This window comes from Elephantulus edwardii, unplaced genomic scaffold (genome assembly GCF_000299155.1).
Source record: "Elephantulus edwardii isolate Elephantulus edwardi_28Jun2011 unplaced genomic scaffold, EleEdw1.0 scaffold00002, whole genome shotgun sequence".
In the NCBI taxonomy this organism is placed as follows: Eukaryota; Metazoa; Chordata; class Mammalia; order Macroscelidea; family Macroscelididae; genus Elephantulus; species Elephantulus edwardii.
Window position 1 is genome coordinate 3,046,120 of NW_006399752.1, and position 24,111 is coordinate 3,070,230.

Below are 24,111 nucleotides of genomic sequence, written 5' to 3' on the forward strand. Positions count from 1 at the left end.
TCTGACAAACTTGAGCCCTCTGCGGCAGTCACTCCTTCTGGTTGAGGGTTTTCCTCTCATTTGCCCACACTCCACCTTTCCAAGCATTATGTCTCTTTCCAACGAATAGCCTTTCCTAGCAACATGCCTGAAGTTAAGTGAGACTAAGCTTTATTATCTTTTCTTCCAAGGAGCACTCTGGCTTCACTTTCTTTCTCCAAGATGTGTTTGTTCTTTTTGTAGTCCGTGGGGCATTCTGGGCTCGTCTCTAACACCACAGCTCACAGGCATCAATTCTTCTGCCAGCTTTATTCACTGTCCAGTTCTCAAATGCATAGCAAGTGACTGAAAACAAAATCCTGGCCTGAATCAGGGATACTTCTGTCCTCAAATTGCCATCATTACTCCTCAATAATTTGGAGATGTCCCTGACTGCAGACTTACCCTGTTTAATACATCTTTTGATCTCTTCTGGTACCAGGGGTGTTGACTGTGGATCCAACGAATCATTGACCACTTCAATATTTTCTCCATCAATCATGATATTGCCTACTGGTCTAATGGTGAGAATTTTTGTTTTCTTGTTGAGATGCAGCCCATATTGAAGGCTGCATCTTATCTTCTGCACCCAAGTGCTTCTAATCTTCCTCATTTTCAGTATGTCATCTGCATAATGAAGGTTATTGTTGAGTTTTCCTTTGATCTTGATGCCATATTCTTCTTCACAGAGTCCAGCTTCTTGAATTAGTTCTACTAAATCCACTTTATTTGCTGTCTTGTACCTGCAGTTATCTTAAGATACACTAACCACACGTTCTAACCACCTCCACCCACTGGACCAATTCCAACTCTGACCCAGTAGGACAGAGAACTGCATCACAGGATTTTCAAGGCTGTAAATCTTTAAGGAAGAATTTTGTCCTATTGTTCTCTCTTATAGTGGTTAGTGGGTTCAAACCACTGGCCTTCTATGATTAGCAGCCAGCTGCCTTAATCAGAGCACTATCATTACAGCTTTTTTTAAAGAACTTTTTAGACAGGGAAACAAGGTAATAGGCTTTTGCCTACCTTTTCCCCACCATGGGTCTAACTTGATTACAGACAAAACAGATTAATTGCCCAAATTAAATCTTCCCATTGACCCTCTAACTTTGAGCATTGGTAGTATAAGAAACACATTGGTTTCCATTCACATTCTTTGGTTCAACAGCTTCAGAAACACTGCCAATGGCTTCAGGTAGGATTCTTGGAAGTGAAGGATACTCACAAACTTTTTAAAGAGAGAATATTTTCATTGAGGTACAGAGCATCTATTATCAGTTTACATTCCATATCATGTTTGCAAATGATGTTTTACAAACTTTCTACAAAATTTTGCTAGCAATGACACATTCTAGATTATTATCCTGTATTTGGTATAGTCTTATTTGAAAGTCTTATATTTGTACTTTTCTAAGAACCGTAAATACAATAAAAGATGGAGGAAGTGGATCACTTCCTCCCGCCAAGTGATGTCATATCCACTTATGCTTAATTGATTTACAAGCACAGAAAAATGATGTTTTTAAGAATGTTGTGAATTAAATCAGACAGATGACTTTGAAAGCAAAAAGGAAAGTCATGGTTTAATTAGCAGACGAAACCCCACTTAAACTTTTCTTTCTGCAACCTTTTCATCCTCTATATATAAAGTCAAAAAGGACTTCATTTAATTAGTGATATGTAAAGACTTTGCATAGAAAGTTACAAAGTAATATAAAAAGAAAATGACTAGGCACAGCAATTTTAAAACAAATATTTAAAAGTATAATTTTGTATAATGTTTAACATTCTCATAATGTCTATTGCTTTCTCCACACAGCAGAGAAATGAAGTGCATAATAATACATGCTGTGTCTCTATCTTTCAAATACAAAATCTCACGTGCTCACTTTCAAGGTATTAAATGAGATTATTTTAAGTCACAAAACAAAAGCAAGAAACAAAACCAAAACACCATTATGCAGCACTAGTCTAGGCCTGGACAAAAATAATTTATGTACATCCTATTGCATACATTCATCTTGATTTGGGATCAAATACCATCACTAACTTGATAAAGAGCACTTAAGAATCAGGACTTTCCTCTCCTCAGTATTCTCTCCCTGTCTAATCACCTCCAGAAATGTGACTTCTCCCAAAAGGTAAAAAGAATAGCTATATTACCAGGAGAAAACGGAGAGGATAAACATGTAAAAAAATCACCCAAGTGAAAATAAATTAATCCGTATGTTTAGAAACTGACGTTTTCAGGCTGGCATGAATCCAACAGTCTGACTGGGCCCGGTAGGCAATCACATCTAGGTGCACTAGGTAAGTGTATGGTTTGTATATATATGAAGCACCACCACTATTTTGAGCCATAAAAAAAAAAAAAGAAAAGAAAGAAAAGAAAAGTGCCTGGGGTCTTGAAGGCAAGACAGAAATGCATGTTAATCCAAGCACTGATGGGATAATTGCTTATACCAATGCATTGCTGAATGCCACTACTTGGCAAGTCTGTACAAAGAAAGTTAACTAGGTAAGATAAAACTCTTTCAACATGAAAATTATTTTCTGCAATCCTTTTGGCCAATAAAAACCTGCTGGTTTCAAAAAACATTCTTGTCAGGAATTGAATTGTAATGAATGTCCACAGCCTAATGCAAGACTTGTGTTCCTTTCCCCTCTTAACCCAAACTGTACGTTCTTTACTTGTGCAATGTTAGGTGTTTAGAATAAAACCATACTAGCTCAGGCACTTATGAAACATTAGTATTTTTTTCCATCCATTTTCAAGAGAATTCAGTCAGTGCATTTCTTGTCCACAATTCTGACAGACTGATGCATTGCTAGATGGGCCAGCCCATATATTTTCCAAGAAACTTCTAAATGGAAACAAGAAGGACATTTTCAAAAGTTGCTGATGTCAGTTAGAAAGCTGCCTTTAAAAAATAAAAAGGAGGAAAAATACCACATTCCCATTTGTGAGGTTTGTGACTCAAATAGCTTTATTGTTCCTTTGCGGATCTGCAGACATCTCTATGATTACCTTTTGGATGCAGAGGTTTGAGGCTGATTTGTGAAATGAAGGACATTCAATTACTACTGCAAGTTATCAACGGAAGTTTCCTTGCAAACTTAAAAAGCTCCAACTTCTGTCCCCCAGGGTCGGTAAGGTTTATTTGTTCCACTGCCTGTCTGCTGAGGGCTGGAAGTGGCTGATACTGATAAAGGCGGGCTGATGGCTGTCGTGGCCGCCACGGCAGCAGCTGCACTCGGGGGGAGCATGGGGAAGGCTCCTGCGAAGGACAGAGGGAAGCTGTGCGCAGCCGCAGTAGCTGCTGCAGCAGCCGCGTGGACGGTGGCCGAGAGGGACAAGAGAGACGTGGAGAGAGGCGGCACGCATGGGGCCACGCTGCCTGTCGACGGCATTCGAAGCGCGGAATCAGCGTGGGCGAATGTGGCGGTGAGGAGAGCGGAGCCGTGCACAGGCGGCACTTCGGAAGTTGTGGAAAGGCGACAAGGGGTTGACTCTGAGGCATGGAGTCCGTTGGGCTGGAGCAGGGCGGCGGGAAGGTGGTGGAAGGCGGCCGCCCAGTGATGTGGGTGTAGAGGGTGATGGTGATGAGCCATGGAGGACGTCATGGCCGCCGCCTCCCGCTGGGAGGCGCAGGTGCTGAGATGAGAGACCAGGCGCATGCGCAGTGGGTCCGAGGAATCCAGGCCTTCCACGGAGCTCAGGTATCTTGCCACTTCGGTGAGGCATTCTCGGAACCCAATGCTCATGAAGTCCATGGCAAGAGCATGCGCATCAAAGTAGCCTAAAGGGGGTTTGTGCAAAAGAGGGGACAAGAGATATTAAAAAAAAGAGAGAGAGAATGATAAAATCACCAGCAATCATCACCAGCTAATGTTTCCATCTGTCCTTAAGATTTGAGTAGAATGGTGATATATTCTGAAAACTTCGCCAACTACTTATGGTTTTAATTACTGCAGAAGTTTACAAAGTATACTTTGCAATTTACATGTATGACAACTCTGGCAGTGCAATATGCCACAGTTGTTCTTGCAACCAAATAGCACACTGGGGGGAAAAAAATTAAGAACATCCGTGTTTCAAACACTTCCAGAAAGGAAAATAAGAAATAGTGCCTTTCCCCTTGTATGTGGGTTAGGGAAATTCCCCAGCAAGCTTTTTTCATAGCAATACAGAGTTCCCGTCTCTCTGTCTCTGTCACATGAGTTGGGAGATTAAAGGACTTATCTGAAACATCCTCCTCATTCTCTTCTCATTTATAACAGACATGAAGTGCATCGCAGCAGCTTCAAGACTTTCTTTTGAAACATGCTAGACTCTCATCTCATAATAAATTCAGAAATGTCTTTTGACACACAATGGTTTTTTATCAGCAAAGTGAAAACATCTTGTCATTACTTTGAAAAAAAATTAATGAAAACAAAATGAGGCCTTTCTGGGGAAAGTTGGTTACTAATTTGAAGATTTGGAATATATTAAAAAAGTCTTCTTTCAAGCAGCACTAGGCTGCTTACCTATAGGAAAGGAAACCCTCTGCCCCCAAGTTGCTCATGGTGCTCCACAAATTTTACTCCACAGGGTTACAATGCCTGGTTCTTCTGGGTTGATGACCAGGCCTCTTTTACATTAACTCTGTCAGGCAGCAGCAAGTCAAGCACGTTTGTTGGTGGCCCCTAACTCACTGTATAACAGAGGCATTTCGTTTTGATCCACAATCTTAGTTTTCCAGAAGTAGATTGCCAGGCATTTCTTCCTTCTCTCTTTTCATCTGAAAAGCATGGCATTTATCAAGCCTCCAGTGTGCTGGCTGTTCTTATGGTACCCTGGTAGAGATCTGAAACTCCATCTCTTGTATAAACTCAAAACTCACCATCATTGAGTTGACTTTGATCCAGCAACTTTCTGTTGGGGGTCCGAGACTGTATTCTGCAATGGGAGGGGACTGCCTATCTTTCTATCACAGAGACACTGGGGGGTTCAAATTGTCAGAGATAAGCAGCCTTTGGGATAGCAGCACAATTATTCCTACTACTGACTACAAGGCAAGAATTCTACTACTGAACTACCACTGTCCACTCCTGACATGTGCAATGACTTAATTTTCTTGAAGGTCAAGAATTTACCTTTCATTGTTTATAGATTACTTTCTTCTGGCATTCACCCCCCCAAAAAAAATTCTTGTCTATTTATTGTATTAATGTTTATGTCCACACCTCTCCAGATCTATGGTATGGTTTTTATACAACAAATATGCTGTAACTGTGTCACATCATGTTAGTAGCTCTTTTAATCACAAGACAATACATTTGAATAGAAAATAATGTCTGATTAGTATGGTGCCAATTTAGAACACAATAACCACTAGACATTCAACAAAAATGAAGTTGTGTTTAGAAATTTAGCTTGTTTTACTAAATACTGTCTAGAAACAATTGTAGTAATAAGTAACAAAAAACAGAATTGGAACCCTAGGAACTTCCAAAAGAGTCTTCATATGTCATGTGGAAATTTATGGCTTGCTAATTCTATAATGTATATATAAGACTGAACCTTTGACTGCTTCTATGGAATAGATGTTGTGAAGATGCTGTCAAGTCAATTTCAACTCAAATTACTTCATATGACAAAGTGGAACTGCTTCTAGGGTGTTCTCAGCTGTAGTATTTACAGGAGCAGATCAGTGCATCCTTTTCTCACATGTGTAATCACTAGTTGGGTAAGAAGAGTCAGACTCTCAGCAGCTATGCGCCTAAACACTGTGCCACTCACTAGGGCTTCTAAGGAATAGACGCCATGTAAATCTTATGCTACCGCTAAAAGTAGAGGGATATTGGGATGAGCAGCTGCTCCTGTAAGTGGATCTTGGGAGAATAACACCACCACGAGTGTCTATACCACGTTCTGTGCCAGTACAGCTCATGAGCTTTAGGCAAATTCACTGATAACTCTGCAATGGCCAATAATATCTACCTCATTTTACAAATGATAAAGCAGCAGCTCAGAGAGGTCAGTGACTTACTGAAGGTCACAGCACTAATAAGTAACAGAATCAGGATTTGAAACTGGGATCCCAAGTGTGGGATCCAAGCCCCTCATCAAAACATTTTAAGGCTTCACACAGGCTCTGAGTTGCTCTTGAGCAGCAAGTCCCAACGGTAAGCAGCCATTCTTTAAGGCTACCACATCCTCCTACATGATGACCTTGCTAACTGTGAATGACCTGGCATTCAGATGACTTGTATAAAGCCTGCTTAGAAATGTCACTCATAAACTATTCTGGGATGAATTTTAGGGCTGCTCAGGTAGCCAAGAATAGCAGCCAAGATGAAACTTAGTTTTTATAATTGTAACAATAATATTATAACTCATGCCAAATATTTGAAACTGATAGACTTCTTAGCTTTGTGGCTAGCAATACCAGTAAAAGTAACATAAACAGCTTTTCTGACACCATTAGTCTCCTCACCTCCTCAGATAGTTGAGCTCTGCTGCTTATCATGCTCAAGTGGACCCCAAAGTGCAGCAGAAAGCACTTCTGCCTCAGGGCAATGTGAGGCAGGAGCCACACTGGGCTGCATCATGCATTGCTTCCACCCATCTAGTTCTTTTTTCTACAATGTAAAAAAAATGTTTGCATCCTGTACTTTTGGCTCTATTTTAATGAACAGAAATCGTAATGGCATTCTTACTCTTATGCATTCAAGATCATTCCTGGAGAAAGTACAACCTGGGGTAAGCCACAACAAGTGCACTTCTTATATAGAGATCACCCCTAACCTGACTGAGGTGAAAGAGAGTTAAGGTCAAGGGCTGGTGTTCTACATGTCTTCCCTAGTACAATCATACTGACTGTCAAGCTGATTGAACTTACAGTGACCCCGTGTGAACAGGACAGCACTAAATGGTCTTCTCGGCTGTTATCTTTACCACCATGTTTTAATTCTAGGGTTTGAACCCTTGATCTTTAGGTTAGCAGCTGAGTGCTTTAATGATTTTATCAACACAATGTTTTTGTAAAGCCATATCAAAAGTTAAATACTGAAATATTTCCATACCAAATGGCAAACAATACCTGCCTTCTAATGTCATGGTGATTCCATGTGTTTTAGAAAAACACTGCTCCAGAGTTATTAAATGTAACCTGTCACATGCAGGTTTAGTCCAGTTGTGTACTGTTATAGTGACTTGTGACTCATAGTGACCCTATGTACAACAGCTCTGAACTCTACTCTACCCTGAGCCAATCTCACTGTCTCTGACACACCTACCCCTGTTACCCTATTTGCTGTGTCAATCCATCTCATCTGGGGTCTTCTCCTGTGCTGTCCACACATGATGTCCTCCAAGCATTGGACCTTCCTGGCCATGTGCCTAAAGTATGTGAGATGGAGCCTCAAAATCCTGCCTCCAAGGAGCCTTGGTTTCACTTCTCCAGGATAGATCTGTTTGTTCTCTTGGTAATCCATGCTATATTCAATACCCTTCTCCAGCACCATAGTGCAAAGGCATCGATGCTTCTGTCATCCTTATTTAGGTTAGTAGTCCAGCACAAACCACGTGTACTGCTCAGGGAGCCTAGATACGAGGTACTAAATGGTTAATCCTGAGCCCAGAGAAGCTTCTAGGATGAATATGCAACATTTAGCTCCTTTTGGTACCTCCTTTTTATCTATTTCTTAAATATATTAAATAATACCCTTGACTACGATGAATATCAAAGGCTTTTTGAAATTGAGAAAGGATACAAAAAGGGAAAATGGAGTGAATTTTGAGTGGGGAAACTGGATATTTTAATTTCAGGATTTCAAGTTCATTTATGCTAAGTAGGTCAAAGTCCTTCCTTGAGGCCCTTGAAAACTTCTCCATCCCTATGTAGCACTAAAGACATCACCCAGGGCACTGGGTCCAGAAAACATGTGCCCATTTGCTGTTCCCAGGAGTGATTCAGCTCTGTTCATGGTTTCTAATCTAGACAGCTGCACATACGTTCTGCATGGTTTTAATCCCAGAAAACCCAGAATGGAAAACCAACAAAAATAATTCCAGAGTTACTACTTTTGGAATAGCCCTTACACTAAGTCCTGGTCCTGATTTAATGGGAAAAAAGGCAGGCAAAGAGAAGACGAAAAAGATTGCACTAACCTCCTGTTTATGTTTGTATATTTGTTTTGTCTTTCTGTCCAGATTCCAACGTGCTCTCCTGACGTCCCAAATAAACGTCTGAATCTCTGACCAGCTCTCTATGAATGAAGCTTTCCTCCCACAGTATTATGAAAGCAAACACAAGTCCAGGGTCAAGAGCTTCTTTTGTTCCAGAAGTTCTTTCCCACGAGTTCAATCCTGCCATTAGCATTGATTTCCACAGCTTTAATCTGGGACTGCCTCAGCTTGTTAAAAAGCAGCTATGACTTCCTTACAATATTAGGGGGAAAGATGAAAAAAAAAAATCAAATTACCTACTTACCTTTACCTCCTGTTGCCTGTAGCATCTTCAAATGATCCACGGTCATTTGCAGTATTTCAGCTTTTTCTAATTTTGCAGATCCCTGTATTGACAAATAATAGCCTTACAAGTCCTATAGAAATTACCTTGCTACCTTTTGCACTGAATTTTGCTTTGTAGCTTCAATTTTCCCTCTCACTGAAAAAACTTCTAATTTGTTTTCACACAAATAATACATTTGTTTCAAATTTTACATGGAAACACTGATTACTATGTAATACCTAGAGACAAGTGTTTGTTGTTCTAATAACTAAAGGTACATAATAACTAAATAACTAAGGCTAACCCACACCACCTCCTGACATCTAATAATTTCTGACTCATAAAAACACTTTGAGAGTTGAGCTTCCCATAATGGTTCCTTAAAGACTGAAAGCATGGTGGGATTTTTTTTTTTTAATCATAGGAGCAATTCTATTCCTAAACTAACTATTAGAATAATGAAAATTTAAAAGTTTACATCTAGTCCCTATTCTGGAGTATATTTAATTTTAGTAAGGGAAATGGAATAGTTTATATCATGCTATGATCTGTAAGGAGAGAGGAATTTAGAAAATTATTGTTTAAAGTAGATTTTTTAAAAATAAAAACCCCCTCCAAGTCCTTAGGAGAGCAATGGTCAGCAGAGCCAGAAATCTAAAAAAAAGGGGGGAATATTTGAAAGTTATAACCAGCAGGTGTCACTGTGAATTCCAAGATCTTAAATGGGGAGACAGAGTTAACCACTTACTGAGGAAGATTCGCAAACCCTTAGGGATTTTGGAATCCTTTGGAAATAGTTTTAAGTAAATTTTCTTAGAAACATGTTTTCTTGGGTCTCTCTCACCTTTTAAAATAAGGTAACATCTAGAAATCAGTTGAAATAGAAAAGTGCCACTTTACACTGTCTCGGAGGGTTGTGGGTGGCATAGAAGTTTCAAGAGAAGTTCAAGAACTAAACTAATTCTGTCCTTCCCAGCCAGCCCTTTGCCGAAAGGACACTAAATTTTATCTCAGATTCTTATGTTTTATTTGTTTAAGTTACTCCAGTACATGGTGAGATTGCCAGAGGCATTTAAGGGCTCCACATTCTAATATTGTGACAAGGCCAGCTTACTGGAGTTGGTAGCCAAGTCCTGAAAATGGGAAGGCCTGTGTTTATGGTTACTAACTGCCAAACAACTGAGGTTAGCTTTTAAGATTTAAGTCAATATTTAAAGGGGGGAAAAAAATCTAACAAACCAAGAAAAAGAAATCAAATTGACCGTTCCTCCTAACTGAAGAGGCTTGCGTGTGCAAAATTTTAAAGACATCATAGGTTATGTTTTCATCTGTAACCTCTAAGTCATTGAAAATGTTACTAATCAAAACTTCCATTTCTATGACATTTAACTTATCAAAGACAGTCTCAACATATAAAACAGGCTTGTTCTTTTGTCCATGTTCTTTTCCATGAAGTTCAGTAAAAGTGAGTAATGAAAACTACAGTTTCTGGGTCATTTCCAAGAGTTTTTTGTAAGACTTGTTTTATAATGCTTTCAGGTTCACGAAGTAAATAAAATGGAATAAACAACTACAATTATAATATTTACAACAATATTCTGTCATCTTTTGAAGATACTCTTTAAGCGATTCACACCATTAGCCATTATAGCAAGATGACGAATACACATTCTCTTAAATCACAAAGGACAAACATTAAGTTTTATACTTTGCTAAATATGTAAGAAAAAAATTTCAAAAGCATGCTTAAATTCTGAAAAAGGGATCTATGATTAGATTTTCACCAATCTTTCAACATTGTGTTCCAAACCAAACATCATTCTTTAACACAAGTATTAAAAATGAAAGTAAATGGTTTGATAAATACATTTTATTATTATTTTTAAAAATAGAGCAGGATGTTTCTTTCTAGACTTTGGTTATATATTTTTAAAAAATAAAAAACTTACGGTATTTAATAACCGTTTAAGACAAAAATGAACTTTCATATATGTTCTTTGTCCCCCACCCCATTAAGAATACTGCATATAGCATTGTTTTTCACAAAACCACTACTGGTTTTCATAGAAAGAACAGAGAAAGCATGTACAGTTACCCTTAAGGGGAAAATAAGCAAAAGAATGGAAATGTTTTTCAACTTCATGATGGATTATGTTTTTAATAGTTTTGCCACAACAAAGCATTTTATTGAAATAGCTGCTCTGTGCCAGATCAGGGAACATACACCATTATTTTAATGAGCTTTAACAAGAACCCACATTCCCAGATGAGAAAATTTGATTGTTTGAGCTTTTTTGGGTGGGGTGCGGGTAGGGGTAGCTTACTTGTTTTTCAAAAGCAGTTGGCACTAGTCGTCTCAACTCAGATAAACTGTTATTTATCCGATCCCGACGCCTTTTCTCTATAATCTATCACAAAGAAAGCCAAACAACAACAAAGTATGAATACACAAATGATAAAATTGCTCATTTTGGAGAAACAACGGTTACACATTAGACTGGATTAAATTAAAAATATCACATACCCCTCTTCTTTTCTTTCTTGCCATAATCTGAGATGTTGTTGTTGGAGAATTCGATCTCATCACAGAGCTACTTTGCCTATGAAATAGAAAGTGTGTGTCAGGTGCTACTTTAACCCAACAACTGCTTTTTCTAGGTGCTACTGACATCACAGGTGAATACTAATGATAGTGAGTACTTAGCTCATGTGTATTTTATTCTGCAATTTTGCTCTAAGCATACTTTGCTTTCAGTCATTTTTCTTTCTAAAGAGGATAATGCCTTTTTTTGGGAAGCAGGATGGAGGTATGTGCATGGATAATCCGTATGATCAATTTACTGACAAAAACTTCCTTGGACATTTATTGAAATCTCCCAGGAAAATAATTATGGGCAACTAGGATGAGACGTTGGGCAATCTCCTCCCGTGGGATTAACTGCCTCTGAAAATCCACTGGAGGGTTAGCTCTGAGTTGGTATATCACCACCACAACAAGGATAAGAGAATAGGTAATTCTTCCTAGTCCCATATCTTTCTCAAGCCAATTCACTGTTCTAACAGTTTTTCTCATCTTCCTTCCTGTCACATACACAGACTGAACTGTTAAAGTAAAAGTAAAACATGATAAAGTGTTGTCCCTAGATGTAATCTTCAAAATGAACCTTATCTACCTCAAAATTGCATCTCACAAGGGGAAAAAACCAACAAAAGCATGTCCCAAATGAAATTATGTCACAGAGAACAATTGGATCAAGGACTAGATAACTGTCTTAGTTTGAAAATGAAACTACAGGTTATCTCTCATCCTTTAATATAACTGCAAAGCTCTACAAACCGCTACTCATCAAGAATTTACACGGACAAAACTTTTTTTTTAATACTGTAAATTCTGATTGTTCTTTTCTTCCTTATTATTTTTAAGATCTTAGCCCGTCAGTTTCTCTTCATAATTCATGGGTATTATATTCCATGTTTTCAAAATCTCTAGGCTTCTGTTCTTTTTATTTTAGAAATGCTGCATGCATCAGGTTTATCGTCCCTCACACTTTTCACTTTTGGATTTCTAAATGTATGTCCCCTTCCTTGCCACCCCGTCAACTGGTTTCTCATTTTCCGTGACATCTTCTGTTTTTCAGACTTCATTTAAGATGGGAAAAGTGATTTTCTAATTTTAGATAGACACTTCACAGAGTTTTGTGTAAACATCTTTGCTCTTGACGACTTCAAGCTTTAGTATGTACTTATTAGAATAACTTTATCTAGGAAAACCAGTTTTCCAAAATGGGAAAAATTTCGTTCTTTTAGCAACAGCTGCAGATAAACAATTAAGGTGCTTCTGGAAAAGCCAATTAAGAAACAATTATCATTTGACCCACGCGTAGGCATTGAAAGGCCTCGGTAATTTCCCTGTGTCAAAGAAAAGTGGAGATCTGACTTCTGTGATCACGACCTCGATCTTTTCTAGATTTTATGAACAACCCGTCAAAGAGATGCTGCCCGAACGAATCCTTTACATCTGTCACTCACTAGCACGTCCGTCCAGTCACATGCAATCAACATGGAAAGCTACTCAGCCCTTGACATCTCAACTGCCTTAACTTCTCCAAAAAGCAAGTCGTATTTTCAGTTTCAAAATAAAGGTTTTAAAATCAATCTGCATTTTCTTTCCCCCTAGACCATTTCGCAAGTTCACCCCCAAGCAATTTCGGTGGCGCCTCCAGGACGCGCAGGTTTCGCGCGCCCACCCGCTGACAGCGGGGATTCTCCCAGCTTAGCCCCCGGCACCTCTTCTTTCAGTCTCGCACCGTCCTCGCCCTCCCTCCTCAAGTAAAGAAAACATGCACCCCTCGCCCCACCGCAGTGTAACTTCAGAGAGCGCCCACCGAAGTTTCTCGTGCAAAACTTTTGCTCGTTACTCCAAGACGACCAGAACGGCCACGAGATTACCAAGGAGCTGCGGGTGCACAAAGCTCCCCGACACCCTCCGACTCCGGGCAGGCCCGGAGAGCCCGCGCTCACCCCGAGTAATTGTTCTCACTCCCCACGTCGATAGTCTCGTCCATGTCGCTCTCGGAGGTCGTCTCCTCGCAAGGGCGCTTCATTGCCGCGAAGGCGGCGCGGGGCGCTGCCCGGCCGTAGTCACGGACGCAGAGCAGCCCCGCAGGCCAGCGCCCTCCCCGCCTGCCTTCTCCTCCTCCTCCCTCCCACCCTCCCTCGGCCCCGGCAGGCGGCGCGGCTCCCGCGCTGCGCGGTTGACTCCTCGCAGCTGTTTCCCACGCCGAAGCCCAGCTCGGCCGCAAGTGCCGGCGCCGGGCACGCCCCTCCGCGCGGGCGGGGAGCCCCTCTGCAGCCTCCAGCGCGCCAGCCCCCGCCGCCCGCCAAGCCACGCCTTCCCTGGCCGGCGTGGCTCGCGATTGGCTGGACCAGAGAGGCGGGCCGTACTTGCGGGTGCTGACTGCCGAGCTCCGGCCGAGGCGTGGGAACGCAGCGCGCACCTCGGGACGGGAAGCTGCAGCCGCGCGCGGGCGGGCGGGCAGAGGCCACTGGGTGCCGGAGTTAACTCCACACTGGGAAGCCCTTGAACGCGGGCACAGCAGGGACTGGCTGGCTAGGGGCAGTTTCCAGGGCCCTGGCTCCGGATCTCCTTTGCGCCCCACTATCATGCCCTAGAAGTTTCAGTGTTGTGTTAGGCGTATAACCTCAAACGCATGGCTGAATGTGTGCAAGCGTGCGTAGCCGCCCCACACAGTTGTCCCTTGTTGGTATCCAAACTGCTGATTAAGCCGCCCTGGGCGGTCACTGGAGTTTTGAAAACATTTTCTTTCCTCATCCATCTGGGCTGTGGACAGTTAAAAGCGTGAGCTTCCCAGACTAGGTACTTAACCTGCTGGTGGTCGGTCACCAAGCGATTTTTTCAAACGGTTTATAAATCACTTGTTGCAGCCTTAGTGGACTGGATGGGAGTTGTATCTTCTGCAATAATAGGAAGAACTAGGGCAAGGGTGCAGGCATTTCCGCACATAATTTAGAAGTTTATCGGGTCCGATTTTTTGCATCTGTAGATAATTGTTTCAATTCTCCCCTCCTCTGGGGGTGTGGAACCGCAGTGTTAATTTGAATGTGGGGCGTGAAGACCCTCTCTAAGACTGCGTTTCTTCCCCCCTCCCCAAATTTTAGTGCATTGGATAGCGATGTCTTTCAAACCTATTTGCAAGCTTTCGCTGTCTGTGTTGAAACCGACTACGCCGGGCAGGAATTGAGCGAGACGAGCGGGGGACCCGTGCTGGCGGGCTGCCGCCGGGTCACCCGGAAGCTGGTGGAGGCTCGGCCTCTGCGGAGCCGCGACTCCACACGTGGTGGAGGGACAGCTCCAGGCTCGGTCGGGGGAAGCGGCGGAGAAAGGGGCGTTTGTTAATCATCATTACCACCGTCCGCCACGGGGCAGATCTTGAGGTCTGCCTGGTGTGTCTTTGACACTGTTTTCTCCCCACCCAAGAAGTAAGGGGGAGGGAAAAGGGCGAGAGCCAGGGTGGCGAGGGCGGGGAGAAGGGAAAGGCGACGTGAAAGGACAGGGGGAGACCCGGAGAGGGACGCCAACGCTGGGGTCGGGGTGGGGGCAGCGGGGAACCTGCAGCCAGCACGTTCAGCCCTCATTAAAATACAAAACCCTTTCCCCACGCCCTCATCTCTTTTGTGTCGTCCCCACCGCAGTGCCTGCAATAACCGTGTGAACAGAAATCCGAAACGTTCCTCTCTGACTTCTGAAACTTGACCCTGGCAAATTGCACAGCAAAGGGGCCGGGCGGGGGTCAACGCGGGGCGCCCCGGCCGCCCGCAGGAGCCGTTGACTTCCCGCTTAGCTCGGTCCTGGGCGGCAGCCCGCCCCGCGCGCGTCCCAGGGCCCCTGCTCCGCTGCAAGGCGGGCGGTGCGCATCCCCACCGGCTCGGCCTCCTTCGCCGCCGTCGCCCCAGCTCCGCGGCCCTGCGCACCGCGCGTTCTCGGCGCGCTGAGCTCCACCTCTCGGGTCGCAGTGTCGGGACGGCAGTACGAACCCAGCCTCGAGCGGCTCAAGCTCGACACCAGAGGAGCTTCCTTTTTTATCGTTGTTATAGATTTTTCTGAACGCGAATAACCTGCAGGTGCAATCAGTGCTTGCCACACGAGCAAATTAGCATGCGCTTCGAAACGCCTGCGGTAAAACCTGAGAACGTCACAGAAAAAGAATTTGAATGCCTGCTCACCATCCTAGTGTAATTACAAGCGCTGCGAAAATGGCAAAGAGGAAAATGGTTTGCAATAAAGTAGGCAGTGGTTAAAGGTACCTCCCACACCCTGTTTGTCTTTGAAGACTTAGCTCCCCCACCTTGATATGAAGCAGATTTTATCAGGAACGTAAGAAAAGCACTCACGGATTTAATGTCGCTTAGAAAAAAAAATTCTTTTTCTCTTTAAACCTATGAGAACTAGATTTTAAAAGTGTTTTTACAATAGTGCCTGGTACATTTTAAGACAATATTAATTTGCTGGGGTGTGGAGGGGGGAGAGCAAGAATTAAGAAATCAGCTTTCGATGCTATCAGAAGAATATACTCTTTTATCTCCAAAATACTTAATCACAATTAGGTAGAACCAGACTTTCCCATTCGGTCTTCCCCCCCTCAAGTATTTTATTTGCCCATGCCTGGCCAGGCGGCTTGTTTGTCTTCAGCTGAAAGTGCGTCTTGGTAAGGGAGACAAACAGACTGATGAAACTCTTTGAAAAGCTCTAATTTAAACTGGCGGCAGTGCATACGTGGGGACTAGGGGAGGTAATTAGGAGAGATGATAAGGGAGGGTAGCGAGGTAGCGTGAGAGAGAAAGAAAAGAGAGGACGACGGGATTTCAAGCCTCATCACCCTTCGGCGACATCCTTTTCAGGGATAGTTGGGTGAAGGTTTCCCAAGAGCCAGAGCAAAAGAAAAGATGTCCGCTCATAGAGCAAACGTAGTTCTTTTCTTTCTTTTTGAAAGATTTGTACAATGAGATAATTAGACCGAAAGAAGCGAGGGACTTTCCTAGAAACGAAATGCCATTAGTAAAGAAAGCCTGAGGCCAGGGGCTCCAAAGGAGGAAGGAGGGAGAGATTTCAGCCTCCCTTCCCAAATTGGTCATCTCATCGCATTTTGTGCTTATGTGATTTAATTTACTTGAATGGAATCCAAGCGAGATGCTGAAGAAATGTAAAGATCTAGAAACACGAGTACTGCCTTCCTTACACTCAAACAGTCATCTTCCTGACATTCTGCTTTACCCATTTGTTAGAACTTTCACATTTGTATTCATAAGAGTTTGGCAATCTTGCCTTATCTTGCTACATAAACTTAGAGTTTTGTAGTACATATTGACGAAGGCACTAGTTGGCTAACATTTCCCTTGCAGCCTTTTGGGGACAAGCCTGGGATGCTCTCTTGACCAATGAAAATCAATCATTATCCTTTGCTATTCGTTGCTACTCTCAATTCTTTGAGATGTTGCTTATAATAATTTTTCTTTTCTAAATGCAAGCTATTCCAATGTTTGGATTTGCTTAGAAAATCAAGGCAACATAAAATGTTAACTTGGTTTCTCAGCCAAACAGGTGTCTCTTATTTAAAGATCTTTATGTCAGCATAGTACACCTAGTGCAACCTGAGAAAATCCACTATTTTGCTCAAAATAAAATATTGTACTTACACAACTTTCTCCTGCAAAGGTTGAAGTACTAGTAGGTTTGCAATTGCTGAGGTAGGCGGGCAGCACAAGGGTATCTGCAGGCAATCTTGCTGGACTGCTTTCTGGGACTACAGGCCCATTGTGAGTAGGCAAGGCCTTAAATTGTGTGTGGGAATGAGTTCCCCCTGCGTGGAAGCCAAGGGCAAGAACCTTGTAAATTTCAATACCTTATCCGACATTAGGCTGACAGCTGGCAGGCTAACCTGGGGTCACTGTGTGAAACATTTGCAAGCAAAACAAAGGCAAATTTAGGCCCACCAACCTTGAAGTCAACTCTAAAAGAAAACCCCTTCTGCAGTTGGCAGTTATTTTCCCCTGGCCTGCCACACGAAGTACATCATATTTCTTGATTAGTATTTGTCCCGGCACATGATTCTTATTTATGGCATTCAAGGTTCCAAGATAGGACATTGAAGACATGAAGCCCAATCATTGGGGACAATTTAAACAGAAAGTTTAAATTGATTTCTGTTGTTAGGGGTAATATATACTAAAGTTAGAAAACTGTAGTCCTGTTGGTGTTTAGCTCATGCCCAAGGATGAAGACTGGTTTTATTGTGATATCCCTGAAAAGCAATTTGTATAATCAAGTAACCTGTTTTTATTACCCTGGCATGCAATAGTTAGAAGTTGACACACACTGTTGTTGCAACACACACGAACTAACTCTTTGTGAAGATTAAGTTGACATTGGCAAACTTTTCTCAAGAAGTAACTTTAGGGTTCTATTTTCTTGAAATTTCTCTGATTAGCAGATTTCTTTTTCCTTCTCATAATGATGCAATGAAAATATATTAATTTCTCTCATACAAATGATCTTCTAACTAATTGTGTCCCAACCTTTAGAATAGTATGAGGAACATAATGGTTGCTTGATGAGTGGATTTCTTGTATAATTTAAAGAACTCTCTGCTTCTGTGTATGTGTATGAATCTGTCTTAGAAGCATTAGATTAAACCAAATTAAAAACCTAAGCCCACAGCTAGGAAGTCAATTCTGTTGCAAACCAACCCTGTAGGACAGAGTAGATCTGGCCAAAGGTATTCCAAGTCTGTAAATCTTTATAGAAGCAGACTGCTTCATTTTTCTTCCCTACTCTTTTGGCCAACAGATGTATTTTTTTGGCCACAAAGCAACCACAGCTCCTCTGCGGTCCTAATAAGATAGAAAAAAGGAACTATGAGAGGAATGTGCAGGACATTTACTGTGATGGGGTCCTGAGTTCAACACTGAGCTTCCTGGCAGCCAAGTTATAAGGAGAACCATAGCGAGTTTTCAAATTCTATAATCAGACCAATAGGTCTGTCTTCTTTCTTGGAGTGGGTAAAACCAAGTTTTCCCTTGGAGGCTAGGATTTTGAAGCTCTGTCTCACATACTTTGGGCACGTGGCAAGGAAGGACCTTGGAGAAGGACATCATGCTCAGAAGGGTGGAGGGACAGCTCAGGAAGGGAAGACCACAGATGAGATGGATTGATACAATGATTGGGACAATGGGGGTAGGTGTGTTGGAGTCAGTGAGATTGGCTCAGGATAGGGCAGGCTTCAGAATTGCTGTACATAGGGTCGCTTTGAGTCACAGAAGACTTGATGGCACATAACAGCAACAGCATAATCAGAAGGTGAAGCCTGTTGCTTTCTCAAACCTAAATAAAATTTTGTCTTATCACTGAATTATCCTTGGAAGCTAGGATTTAAAAGCTCTGTCTTAGATACTTTGGGTGGCCAGAAGGAACCAGTCCTTAGAGAAGGACATCATACTTGGCAGGGTGGAGGGACAGCCCAGGAGAGGAAGACCCTGATGAGAAGGATTAACATGATAACTGGAACAATGGGATTAGGTGTATTGGAGTCAGTGAGACTGCTCAGAACAGGGGAAAGTTCAGAGTGGTTGTACATAAGGTTGCTATGAGTATCAGGCAACGAGATGACATAACAACAACACAACATCACAGAATTCTAAAAGAATTGTTCAAAGTATACAGATTTTTATGTTTACTTATTTAATAACTTAAAACTGGTATCTTATTTATCTAAGTTTGTCCTCAAATCTCTATATTAACCATAGCATGAAAAATAACACTTTATGCATAAAGGAGACAATAATCTTTTTTTTTTTTTTTTAAACAGTCCCTCCGTAAGGACTATCCACTTAGCTTTGTATCCAAAGACGAAATCTGTAGGTGAAAGGAGTTCTTCGTTACAGACTGGTTAATTTCAGGGTCGAAAATATGGAACACTTCACGAATTTGCGTGTCATCCTTGCGCAGGGGCCATGCTAATCTTCTCTGTATCGTTCCAATTTTAGTATATGTGCTGCCAAAGCGAGCACAGGAGACAATAATATTTTTTAGAATCAGAGCTAAGAAAGTCAGCTGCCACACTCTTATGATTAATTAAAATAACGGTAGATAGAAATGAAAGTGTTCAAAGAGTTCCAGAAATGTGGATTCTGCTTTCAGTTTCAGATTTTTTAAAAAACAAAACAAAACAAAACAAAAGATTCCTGCATCTGCCTGGCTGGCATTACTTGTGAAAGTAAAAGAAAAGAAAGGGAGAGGCTCTATAAGTTTTTGAAATATCAAGTACTGTGGAAAATTTTGAATTAAATGTAGTTGCTTAAGACTAAATGTAGAATCCAAAAGAACATTTTTATTTTCTTAACACTTTGCTAGATGTGCTCATATTTATACCCTTATCGGTTTTATTTTCTTTTCCAGCTGAAAAGTTTTATAGACAAGAAGTAAATTGCTAATTTTAGATTTGATGTGGAAAAAAATACAGTCTATTTGTGGATCTCTATGATTTACAAACCTATTGAAATACGCAGTTTCAAGAAACAGAAAAATAGCAAGTTATCTTTTGTTTTTCTTTCCATAGACAGGGCTGGATTGGGTCTAGTGAATAAGATTAAGACTAATTGTTGGTATCTATTGGCTGAAAGGCTAACCACACATGTTTGTCTTTTCTGTCTTTAGCTCTCAGAATATTGCAATAATTAGGTAGATTGGAATTAAACTTTTAAAGGATTGATTTTGTTCCAGAGTAATAACTTATCACATTTAAAGAAAGTAACTAAAAAGTATTGTTTATGTAGGAATTGCAGTAGTCATCATGCCAATGTAATCTCTTTGGAAATAAAAAAAATGTCCTGGTGCTTAAGTGAGAGCAACTGAGTGGAGAAGAGCAGTATATGCTTGAAACAAGTAACCTGTAAGAAACGTGTAAGAAAGGCACATTGTCCTTTCCATGGCATCGAGACACCTAGGGCCTTATGGAATTGTGAATCACAACTCACAGTACCACAGCATTTACTTGTCAGCCTGGGCTACCAGGATTTTACTAGAACAATAATCTCAACAGGAACGTTAATAAAGTCTGGACATGTAGAAAATGGAAGACCAATATAAATGATGTCAAACTTGACTCAATAGAGTTTGAACTTACTCCAGCCAGTTTTCTGAGGCTGTGAATCTGATAGGAGGAGAAGGTCCATATTTCATGAGCTGCTCATGAATTTGATCCAGCAGAGCATTATCTTTGGGTTAGTAACACAACTCCCTACAGATTACACTTCCAGAGCCCCCTGTACAGACACCTTTATCTACTTTCTAGCTATCCATCTATCATCTTCTTACCTACCTACCTACCTACCTACCTACCTACCTAGAGAGAGATAGAACTCAGGAACCTACTAGTAGCTGGCCTTCCATTGGGTTTTCAGAGGCTGTAAATCACATGGGTGGAGATTGGCTATCTTTCTCCCTGGGGCAACTGGTGGATTCAAATCACCAAGTTGTGCCTTTACTTGGGCACAACTTCCTTATCCTTTAGGTCACCAGGCTTCCCGTAAAGGAAGGGGGGGGAGAGAAAGAGAGGAAGAGAGCAACAGAGAGAGAGAGAGAGAGAAGAAGGAAAGAAGAAAGAGAGGGTAGGAGATTGTGAGAGGGAGGGAAGGAGAGAGGAGAAGAGGGGATAGGAGAGTGGGAGCTGGAGAGGGGGAGAAAGATCTACTTATTGGTTTTGGTAGTTCCAATTTTGTTGATTTTTGACTTCTAACAACTCCATGTAACAGATATAAAAGGCACAATATAAAATTCCTTTACATTTGGGGCTCTGGTTGTACAGTCTGCTAACCCAACGGTGGTTGTTATTGTTGTTGTTATGTGCTGTTGAGTTGCTTGTGACTCATAGTGACCCTATGTACAACAGCCCTAAACTCTGCTCTGTCCTGTGCCAAAGCACTGTCTCCAACATACCCATCCCGATTACCCCAGTCACCAAATCAATCCGCCTCCTAGAGGGCCTTCCCCTCCTGTGCCTGCCCTCCACCCTTCCAAGCATGATGTCCTTCTCCAAGGACCGGTCTCTCCTTACAACATGTCCAAAGTAGGTTAGATGGAGCCTCAGAATCCTTGCCTCCAAGGAGCCACCCGGTTTAACCCCTTCCAGGATGAATCTGTTTGTTTTGTTGGCAGTCCATGGTACCCTCAATACTCTTCTCCAGCACCACAGCTCAAAGGCATTAATTCTCCTATCCTCCCTAGCCATTGTCCAACTCTCTGATGCATAATAAGTTGGGTATGTAAACCCAATGGTGTTACCTCTCTATTGGTCCAAATCCACCAACCCCTTTAAGGGAGAAACATGAGCAGTCTCCTACAGGACTTACAGCCTGTGAAAGCCTGCTGGTGAGTCAGACATGTGTTTGTTCCAAGTTGATGGCAATGAGTTTGATGGTTTTTATGTTTTAATTATATGACTCAACTGTTAGTGTATAAGAAATTAAAGCCCAGGCCATTAGCTCATATCACGGTATGTCAGAAAAGAAAATGCTGCGTAATGTAATGAAACTGTTGTTGTGCACCATCCAGTCATAACCGACCCATAGCTGACCCTCCAGCAGGTTTTCAGAGGCAGTTAATTACATGGGAGGAGATTGTCCATCCTTTTCCCATGTAATTAAACTATTTATTTGAGTACATTTCTTCTGCTTTTGAGAATTGCTTTCACCACATTACAGTCTATTTTATATATTTATATTTTAATTTATATAACTATTCAATATAATATCTTACATTTTGCCAATTCTATATTTCAAACACATATATTGAGGAAGAATGGTGTTATATTCACAGTAAAAAAGTACCTTTCAAGATCTCTCTTGAAGTACAATGCTGTGAATGAAAGGATACCATCCATAAGCATACAGGGAAGACCTGTTAATACAGCTATTATTAAAATATATGCACCAGCCACCAAAGTAAAAAGTGAAGAAATTGAGACTTCTACCAACTTCTGCAGTCTGAAATTGACCAAACATGTTATCAAGATGCTTTAATAAGTGCAACAATGAATGAATGAAAACCCCAAATCTCTGTAAATGTTCATTAAAATTAATAAAATTTAATAATAATAAAAAAGAAACCGTAACTGCCATCCAAGCAGATAGAAGCACACACACACACACACACATGCTTTAATAATAATTGGTGACTGAAATGCAAAAGTTGGAAACAAAGAAATTAAATACAGACCATATGGACTCATAGAAAAGCCAATTTTAGTATTTTGAACTTGGTGTAGTAGAAATAAGATTGTTATGAGAAGATATTGGGAGAATTATTCTCTCTTGAAATTCAGATCTACTTTGTATAAACCTATAAAATATTGATGAACAAGCCAACTACATGCTTGTATACTTAATAGTTATAAAGGTTTGAGTGAAATCCAAAGTTTAAAAGTTATAATAATAAAGATTTATTAGGAGAGTAAATTGGAAATTAATTGTTTATACTTTAATTTTAACAAAGAAACATTTGGTTCTTATTAAAAAATGTAGTTTGAACAATAACATATTAGGAAAATCACAGTGGAGACTACGTAAATATAACTATGGGAGAAAGGAGCTAGAAGTGAAACTGAAGAGATTATGAATAGAGATCAATAATCCAAACATTAATGTGGGTACTTGAAATCAATAAAACCTTTGTTAATCATAGCCTGATTTCCCCGGTAGCTTCCTTCAGTTTGTTTGTTCTTGTTTCCAAGCCACCAAAATATTCCCTGCTTTGAGCCTTGCTCCTTGCTGCATAGTATGGGTTCTGCATGAGAAGCAAGACTCAGTTCCTGCTCACAGGAAGCAACAGCCTACATCATGGGAGTCAGAGCAAAAGCAATCATAACACGAGATGGGATGCATTAGGCCAAAATAAAGGCAAAATCGCTTACCAGAGAGGCATAAAGAAGAGAGTCATTTTTAAAGGAAAATTTCAGCAGTGACAAAATGTTAATACCAGATTGATGTTGTGTACCATCAAGTTGAAACAAATTAGTGGGTTTTCAAAGGCAGTTTATCATACAGGAGGAGATTGCCTATCTTTCTTCCACAGAGCAGCTGGTGAATTTGAACAGTGTGCCTTTGGGATGGCAGCACTAGTCCTAAACCACCAGAGCTCCCTTAGATTGTTGCTATGTGCCGACTCATAGCTGACCCTCCTGACAGCTATGGGTTTTCAGAGGCAGTAAATCACAAGCAAAGAGATTGCCCATCCTTCTCCTGCAGAGCAGCTAGAGGTTTGGAACTGCATGCCTTTGGGATTGCAGGGCAGTATTTTACCATGAGGCCAATATCAGACTAGGGTCAGTATTTCTGCTAGAAGGTGGTTCAGAGATTTTTTACCTTGAAGCTCTATTGCTATAACAAGCATACCACTTTTACTTAGATGTTTATTTAATTATTTTGTAGGGTTTACTGTTCAACATTGTAGAAGGAATGTCTAGTTTTTCAATGCAGTGTAGTATTCTATTGTGTGAATATAACACAGCTTTTCTATCCATTTGTTTGTTGATGGGCACTTGGGTTATTTCCAACTCCTTGCTATTGTGAACAAAGCCATGATAAACATGGGTGTGCATATATCTGCTTGGGTGGCAGTTATAGTCTTTGCGGTATATTCCCAGTAGTGACATTTCTGGGTCAAATGGTATCTCTTTTTGCAACTTTTCGAGAAAGCACCAAGGAACTAATGAAATATTATTCAAAATGACATTATGCTGAGTGAAATATCTCAATCACAAAGGGACAAATACTGCATAGTGCCACTGTTGTAAAACAGGACTGACATCGGGGTTGGGGCGGGGAGGACTAAGCAAGATGGGATAAATAATGTATACTGCACTGAAACAGAGGAGAGAGAAAACTGTTTAAAATGGATATGTGATTAGGTATTATTGTCATGACAGGAGTCCAGAACGAAGGCTGTGTAGTGGAGCGGACCTGGGGGGAGGGATTGTAAAGCAATGAAATAATTTTTCTTTTACTTTTCAAAGAGAGG

General features: G+C 41.2%; 1 protein-coding gene across 1 annotated transcript; it reads right to left on the reverse strand.

Annotated features, from left to right (window-relative positions):
- Positions 1-2,990: 2,990 nt before the first annotated feature.
- On the reverse strand, positions 2,991-13,224 carry HEY2 (hes-related family bHLH transcription factor with YRPW motif 2). Its single transcript, XM_006878978.1, has 5 exons — positions 13,044-13,224; positions 11,047-11,122; positions 10,847-10,930; positions 8,502-8,583; positions 2,991-3,821 (listed from the first exon to the last, which is right to left on the reverse strand). The coding sequence occupies exons 1-5, from the start codon at positions 13,124-13,126 to the stop codon at positions 3,139-3,141; spliced, it is 1,008 nt and encodes a 335-aa protein (XP_006879040.1). The 5' UTR covers positions 13,127-13,224; the 3' UTR covers positions 2,991-3,138.
- Between the last annotated feature and the right edge of the window lie 10,887 nt (positions 13,225-24,111).

Excerpts from the sequence above, each read along its gene's own strand:
- HEY2 (XM_006878978.1), bottom strand. The coding sequence starts at position 13,126 with ATGAAGCGCCCTTGCGAGGAGACGACCTCCGAGAGCGACATGGACGAG. Across the intron at positions 11,123-13,043 it reads AGTGAGAACAATTACTCGGG|GCAAAGTAGCTCTGTGATGA; the intron begins GTGAGCGCGGGC and ends TCTATTTCATAG. Across the intron at positions 8,584-10,846 it reads CAACTGCTTTTGAAAAACAA|GGATCTGCAAAATTAGAAAA; the intron begins GTAAGCTACCCC and ends TTGTCAATACAG.